This window comes from Nicotiana attenuata, chromosome 2 (genome assembly GCF_001879085.1).
Source record: "Nicotiana attenuata strain UT chromosome 2, NIATTr2, whole genome shotgun sequence".
Taxonomy (NCBI): domain Eukaryota; kingdom Viridiplantae; phylum Streptophyta; class Magnoliopsida; order Solanales; family Solanaceae; genus Nicotiana; species Nicotiana attenuata.
The window spans coordinates 46,218,024-46,226,524 of NC_031990.1; the positions used below are offsets into that span (position 1 = coordinate 46,218,024).

Below are 8,501 nucleotides of genomic sequence, written 5' to 3' on the forward strand. Positions count from 1 at the left end.
TCCAATCAGTCTTGTTAGCCACCATGTTTGCCTCAACAACCACAGCAACAATGACATCACCACCCTCAGTAAGGTTGGCTTGGACTAGAGCTTTTCCTCCATTCTTTGAGCTTTGTCCTTGTCTCTGGTTGCACTAATAAGCCTTGTGACCAATTTTTGCCGCAGACATAGCAAGGTCCTTTCGACTTTTGAATATGGCCCTCCGGCTTATTGAAGTAATTATGCTTTTTCACATGTCATTTCTTCTGACCTTTCTTCTGTTTTCCTTTAAACCTGTCTTTCACAAAAGTACTAGAAGATTCCACAAGGTTAGCTTTAGAAGAATTAAGAGAGAGAGATTCCATCTTATCCTTAAGCCGTTCGGACTCCTCATCTTTGAGACGGTTTGCTTCCTCAGTCCTTATGTGACTGATTAGTTCTTGAAGAGTTAAGTTTTTCTTCTTGTGTTTTAGTTGATTCCTGTAATCATTCCAGGAAGGTGGAAACTTTTCAAGCAAAACATTAGCCTGAAGAATCTCACACATCTCCATGCCCTCGTTCAAAACATCAGCAGTTAAGTTCTCATACTCGTGAATCTGTTCCATGATTGGCTTATCATCAACCATCTGAAACTTGATCCACTTTCCAACGACATACTTTTTTTTTCCTGCATCATCAGCACCATATTTCTTCTCCAAACAATCCCATATGACTTTAGCAGATTTAAAATTTATAAACAAATCAAAGAGAGGGTTAGTCATATGGTTAAGCAGATGCCCTCTCACTGTTTTATTATCCTTTTCAAATTTCTTCTTAGCAGCATCATCAGCAACAGCAATATTAGCAGCATTAGAACTATTAGCAACAATATCAGCAGGAGGATCGTTAAACAAAACATAATCAACTTCTAATTGTTCAAAGAAAATTAAAAGTTTCTGGGACCAACGCTTATAATTATTTCCATCTAAAGGCTCAAGTTTTGAGAGATCAGGAAGTGTTTTGTTCAAAGTGGTGGCCATTAGTCAATATTATATGTAAATTCGCTTTCAAATTGTAAGGAAAATCAGTAGATAATATTGACTAAGAACAACAAGGAAAGAAGACTACAACTTATCAAAAATACTGTGTCGTGGCAAGCCACTGCCTTGAAAGCGATTTCGGCCCGACGGGGTGCAAATCGTTAAGACCGGCCGCTCCCCAAGGTTCCACAGCACCTCCAAACACGTGCACTCGTGGCTGGAAGTTTAGAATTTGCACAAAACAGTTGCCCAGAAAGAAGAGAAGATGAAGGTATTTTATGTGTTGGATAATTCACAAAGAAGACTAGAAAGAAAGTAATGGTTAGCTAGATGAATTCTTGGTTAAGAATTGAGTGATTATGATGGCTAATTCATAACCTATTTATAGGAAATTAAGGAGGTTGCATGTATGACAAGTGTCGAGAGACTTTTGACACTTGTCCCATTATGTTAGTCCACTTGGCTCCAATATTGACAAGTGTATCTTGTCTTCCATGCATGAAGACATATGGTAGATTTGCATAGCCATTTATCAAAGCAATTCAACACTTGGCTTTAAGGCTTCGTGCAAAAGGCCACTTGGAAATAGATAGGACAATTGAAAAATAAAAAACTCATGGCTATTGATTGTAAATGGAATTTCAAAAAGAAATTTTTGATTTTGCATTATGAATAATTCCAACAGAGCACGTAAAATATTAACATCCCATTTGAAGGTTTAAGAGCTTAAAATGCCTACTTTAGGAAATGTTCGTTCTTCCATTTATTTCCCTGTTTGAGAATATACTCCAAAGACCACTCGGAACATGAGAGGGAGCAATTACAAAAATGCAACACCTGGAAGCAGAAAGCTCAAATATCAAATAAGACGCCCATATATTCATCAATAAGGGGCAAATTACAGCACCTCTACGCAATACTGTATTGAATGCCTGTGATTTCGATTTTCGAGACACCTTTGTTGTATAGGTACTGCACCTTTGCTGCTTTTACTTATGGAACTATTTGCTTATAAAGAATAGAAAAGGAAAACTTTCAGTTAAATTATAGAGATCCTATAGAAGGCATAGACATTAATTTTGACCTTTAAACTCTATTTGCGGTACAAATTCTGTAGAATCCATTATACCAAATTTTTCATGAATATAAAAAAGAAATGATTTGAATAATTCAACCCAACATGACAAACTGCTATTGACTCGTGTTTTCCGTTTTGATCATTTCAGTCCTAATTTGACCGGACTCTATGGTAAGCTGTGAAAATTTCCCCTCTATTGGATATTCATTAATCTTCCCATGTAAAAGCACGACAATGGATATTCTTGTTTTTTCTCTTACATATTAAACAAAAGGTTATGCCTTTTCTTCTCAATAAATTTAACACAAAAAATAGTTGTACATTTACGATAGGCAACAAAAGACCCTTACAACATGCATCAAAAGATTGAAAAAGAATGGTATGCTAATGAGTAATGACTAAAATTCAATGACATAAAATTCATTCCTTCGCGTCAAAAGAAAGAGAGCAAATTCAAAAAGGATGCAACCAATGATCAAATTTCTTCGTGATTACTATAGTATTTAAGTCTCTGATTGAAAAAAGGAAAAATAAAGAAAAAAGGATGCAACCTCCAAAGGACTATAAGGAGAGACCAAGGGCATGTATTATCTTATCAAAAGGAAGCATATATGTTGTTGTATTAATCAAATAAGAGGGAAAACAAAAAGAACTTACATTGAGTGGCTATAAACCTTTTAAAATTAGTGTTGCTATTACAGGGTTGAGGGTTCGGTGGATCCAACACCATGCCTGCAGCCTCTTCTTGAAACAGAGATAGGGCTGATTTGGACCTTCTGAGTTTTTTCTGGAAAAAATCAATTTCATTCAAGTCAGAGTTCACCTCTAAAATTGTGGGAAAGTACAGGAAGATCTGTTTCTAATGAGCTCCAATTAACAAATATAAGTTATATTTGTCAACATAAAGTTAACCAACAGTAGTAATACTATGATAAACATATGCAAGGTCGAAAATGAAAATGGAATATATTTCAACCAAATATCCCTTTAATTAACACAACTATGTATAACATCTAGAATTAAATATTATTTTGTTCACTAATTTTGTCCATGAGAAACGAATAATGTACTTTTTGTTAATGTTGCAGAACCTATCATTAAGAAAATTAAAAATATTGTTTAGTGTTTCAGGCATATAATCAAGTACCTTGGCTACATCAATGTTCTTCACTGTTTCATTCTTTCCCCCCGAATCGGGTGGCAATTCAGTTTGCACATTGAAATAGTTGGTCGAAGCTCTGCACATTAAACAATTTGATTACCGTTGAGATCCAAAGCTAAAAATTCAAAAGCAAGAGGTAAATACGGCGACCGAGTAATATCTTGGACCATTTTTTTTCTTAACAAAAGGCTTCGATACGCTGCTGCAACGCATGGTTTAGATGGAAATAAAGTTTGGCAACTACTATTTTTAAGTAAATTTCCTGTAAAAAAAAATAATAAATAATTCAATATCAAAGTTCATAAAATGTAACCAGATAGAAAACCTTGGAGATCAGTGTAGTTGTCCCCAAGAATCGTGATGCAATCCAAGCACATATCAGTTCTCTTTCCGACTTGATGACTGTCTATGGCTTGAGTTAGTCTCATCTCACCTAAAGTATAATTTGTTGAAAGGATCCTAAAGAAGCTTTCCCACTTGATGACTGTCTATGGTTTGAGTTATTTTTATCTCACGTAAAGCATAATTTGTTAAAAAGATCCTAAAGAAGCTAAGTAACCTTTACATATTAAATATGCTTCTTTAAGACTAAAAAAAGAGTATTCTAACAAAACTAAATAGACATGTAGATGTTTCTTTCTCATTTTATGCGTGCTCGAGCTTATGCCCAGTATTCTTATTATTTGTGTGCGTCTTTCCTTTTTCTCTCATTATATAGCTTATATCACTATTATAAGAACATAATTTTGTATTATGCTTCCATTGCCACATAAAAAGTCAAGAGCTTAAACACATCGGAAGCGCGTGTAGGATACTTATATATAGTTTTAAAATAAAGGCAACTTAACCTTTAATAGGACTCACAATGGTGCAAAATTAGAATGCCAAATGCAGGCTTCATCATCAAGATACATAACATATAGATGTCGGAAGTTCATGAAGATTTAGTAAATAATATAAACTTATATGTAGCTAACCACAAGAAGCTTCTCTAAGAATAAAGAGCACCAATAAATATACCTGCTGCACATTTGAATACCTCTTCTCTACAAATATGTTTCGAGTCAGACAACCATCATTACAACCATCATTAGCCAGTGCCCAATAGAAGCATGCCACTTCATATGGCACAATGGATCCTAAGATAATACTTCAAGGCCAAGATGGAACATCATCAGCCACTTCATATATTATAAATTTGTCATTTTTCTGTTCAGTCCAAATCAAATAATCATCATTTCCATTCTGAAGTGCGCCAGTTTTTATATGACAATTAGAAAGATTATGTGCATCACATTTCTACTGAAGTCAAATGAAAAGAGAAAAAATCAAGGAAATTAATTATCTATACCATAATGTTCAGTAGATAGTACAAATAGATAGAATGAAAGCTTTCTATTAATAGTTAAATCATGACAAAAAGCTATAACTAAGTGCTGTAGGATCAAGATGCACCATGAAACAATTATTCATTTTCCTTTCTGAAAAAGCAAATTTAAATGTTTCATATTACTGAACTGTAAGGGGATCTAAGCACGAATTATTTACCATATTTCCTTCAATTGAAAACACAAAAAATGAAGATTCAAATGTTTAGGAGGTACAAAGATGCACAGTAGAGAAGCAAAAACCGAAAACTAATGACAATACCTTTTTCCTCCTCAAGGTTTTTTCTCTTATCACCGGCTCCAAAAAAAGTCTAAATTCAATAAAACTTTTAGAATATCAACCCATATAACTCAAAACAAAAATAGTAATACTCTGCTCTATCGCAATTCGCAAATCCAACTTCCTAGGATTGCTTTCACTATAATTAAAGATAACTGAATCAGGGCATTTTATTACTCTCACAACTGAAACAGTGAAAACTTAGGCATACAGATAAATATACAAAACAAATATCTCGAACCAAAATCGAAAGTACTATAAATGTCAATACAAAAGATAAATAAGACTTGACATAATACCAGAAGCTTAGAGTTCTCACACAACATATACACATTGGACAAGCAAAATAACTTCATTACACATGAATAATTTTCACCGTTATCACCACTAAAGCTCTTACAAATTTTGGAGGAGAAGATAATATCAACTTTAGCTAAAAGTCTAAAAAAGGAATATTAAATTGTTTTTGGCATATCGTCAAACACGTTGGCAGTATCAAAATTCTTCCCTTTTCAACACAATTTCTTCCGCAGATGGCAATTCAATGTGATTATTGGTATGTGCTGTTGCAGTTTGTGCATATAATATGAAAATTTCCGTGGAAGCGTTTGAACAAATTTTCACATGCATACACAGAGCCTACCCCAGGAAAAAAAAAAAAGAGCATGAAGAAAGAGCAAAAAGCAGATACATAATACTATAATCAAATATCCAAAATCTTACCCATTGAATTGAAACGAACAATACCCGGTAAGCGTGATTAGAAATAACGTCTAATTAAGAAAGAAAATTTGAAATAAACTCACAAAAACAAAAAGAAAAACTCTAATTTAACTGGAAAAAGGAAAAGAAGTACCTCAGAGTAATCACTATGTATCGAGAAAGAATGTCTTCTGAAAAAACATAGAATAGAAAGAGATATTGAGAATTGAGAAGGAAGCAAGAGAAGATAATAACAATCCATGGAGAAAATGAAGTACCTTAGAAGTTGGGACAAACTCATTTTACTATATATAAATGAGAAGATATGTACGAACACTGCTGCTCCTTACTATCTGCAACTGTCACGACCCGATTTCCCACTCCCGGGTCGTGATGACGCCTACTCGTGGTAGGCAAGTCAACTTAGTTACCTTTTTATTAATAAACAAATCTCTTAACAATTCATAGCATCAATATAGAACATGAAGTTTAATAATAGCGGAAGTCAGATTTATAATCTGAATCAAAACGCGGAACAATCAACAATAGCCTCTACCCGAGACTGCTATCACATTACTCACGAACTGCTAAGAGTTTACTAAATACAAGGTCTGAAAGAAACATAAATCTGTTCATCCCGAATAAAAAGAGATGACAGTCTAATATAAGGATAGAAGGGAGACGCCGGGCCTGCGGACGCCTGCAAGGCTACCTCGGGTCTCTCCGGACTGAAGATATGCTCCCAAACTAAAGCTGCTGCTGCTGCTGCTCGAAACCTGGACCTGTGCAAAAATGCACAGAGTGTAGCATCAGCACAACCGACCCCATGTGCTGGTAAGTGTCTAGCCTAACCCCGCCGAAGTAGTGACGAGGCTAGACCAGACTACCACATAAACCTGTGCAATTTCATATATATATACTGCGGAATCGAAATACAAGATAGATAACGATATAGGAGGGGAAGCATGCTTTGGGGAGTAAAATAAATTCCAAATAAGAGTCGTCCAGTAATAAAGGAATACAGCACAATTCAATAGTATGTAATGAAACAGAATTCAGGCAGTGCACGGCATCACCCTTCGTGCTTTTACTCTCGTCCTCACCAAGCAATAACATGTGCACGGCAGCACCCTTTGTGCTTTTACTCTCATTCCTCACATATATCAATAGAATCGGCACGGAATGGTACATCGTGCGGCACGGCATCACCCTTCGTGCTTTAACACTCTTTCTCATAATAACCAAACAATGCACGGCATCACCCTTCGTGCTTTACACTCTTTCCTTACCATAAACAAACAGTGGACGGCATCACCCTTCGTGCTTTAACACTCTTCCTCACCCAATCAACAATCACAAACAAGGGCAAGAGAAATAAATAAACAATAATGAAAATCCCGGCAAGGGAACATAAAAAACAATAAAAAACCCGGCAAGGGTACAATATCAATAACCAACAACGTCCCGGCAAGGGAATGAATCATTAACTCTTTTCTTTCTTTCACTTTCATCTCATAATTCACATTATCACTTGAGCCAATGCTCCAAAGAGTTACTTATCTCATAATACTTTCACAATTTGTATTTCAACCCGAGCCACTACTCCACTAAGTTTCAAGATCACAATTTCTTTCACAAGGTCTTTACAACATATAGAAGTCATCATTTAAGCAAGGAAGGCATAACAACAACCAAACTATTCGCAAATAAGGACTCACAGTCATGCTAGACACCAATGTATAGATACTCGTCACCATGCCTATACATCGTACTCGACAATTAGCAAGTTACAAATAAGACTCAACTCCTATTCCCTCAAGCTAGGGTTAAACCAAACACTTACCTCGAAGCCTTGAACTCAAGTCAAGCCTCAACTATGGCTTTACCCCGTAATTCCACCTCCAATCCGCTCGAATCTAGCCACAAATTACTTAATTACGTTAATAAACACTAAATGAATCAATTTGAATGCATAAAAAAGAATTTCCCAAAGTTTTTCCCAAAAATTCCAAAATCGCCCCCGGGCCCACGTGGTCAAAATCCGAGGTTCGAACCAAAATCTGGTTACCATTCCCCCACGAACTCAAATATGTAATTTGTTTTGAAATCGGACCTCAAATCGAGGTCCAAATCCCCAATTTTTAGAAAACCTAGGTTCTACCCAAAAACCCCAATTTCACCCATGAAAATCCTTGATTTTAAGTGGAAAACATGTTAAATGATGTTAAAGATTGAAAGAATTGAGTAAAAATCAACTTACAAATGATTTGGGATGAAGTTTGTTCTTGAAAAATCGCCTATGGTGTTTGGGTTTTGAAAGAATGGTGAGAAGTAATGAAAATTCGACTAAGTATAAAATTTGCTGGGCCTCGGATATGGGAATTGCGAACTGGGGTTCGCAATTGCGAACCCCGACCTGCTAACTTGGGAATTGCAAAGTCAAGTTCGCATTTGCGAACACTGTGCACAATGCCGGACTTCGCATTTGCGAAAAGATGATCGCATTTGCGATCAAACACCCTCCGCATTTGCGAGCACCATGATCGCATTTGCGACCAGTGCCCAGAATTCCCATGTTCGCATTTGCGAGCAAATGAATCGCATTTGCGATCCTATGCCCAGTCCCCAGACTTCGCATTGCGACTCAAAGCTCGCATTTGCGAGCTCGCAATTACGAGTCTCCTCTTCGCATTTGCGAAAATCACAGAAGACAAAATACCAGATCTTTACCAGTTCAAAAATGCAATGCGTGGCCTATTCAAAACTCACCCGAGCCCTCGGGGCTCCAAACCAAATATGCATACAACCTCAATAACATCCTACGGACTTATCCGTGCGATCAAATCACCAAAATAACATCATATACATCAAATCAAGCCTCAAAACTCATGTT

The 8,501-nt window shown here is 36.1% G+C and overlaps 1 protein-coding gene across 1 annotated transcript; it reads right to left on the minus strand.

Moving 5' to 3' along the window:
- Window positions 237–998, minus strand: LOC109219134. Its single transcript, XM_019383566.1, has one exon. The coding sequence runs from the start codon at window positions 996–998 to the stop codon at window positions 237–239; it is 762 nt and encodes a 253-aa protein (XP_019239111.1).

What these genes read in the sequence shown, in the direction of transcription:
- LOC109219134 (XM_019383566.1), bottom strand. Translation starts at nt 998, where the DNA reads ATGGCCACCACTTTGAACAAAACACTTCCTGATCTCTCAAAACTTGAG.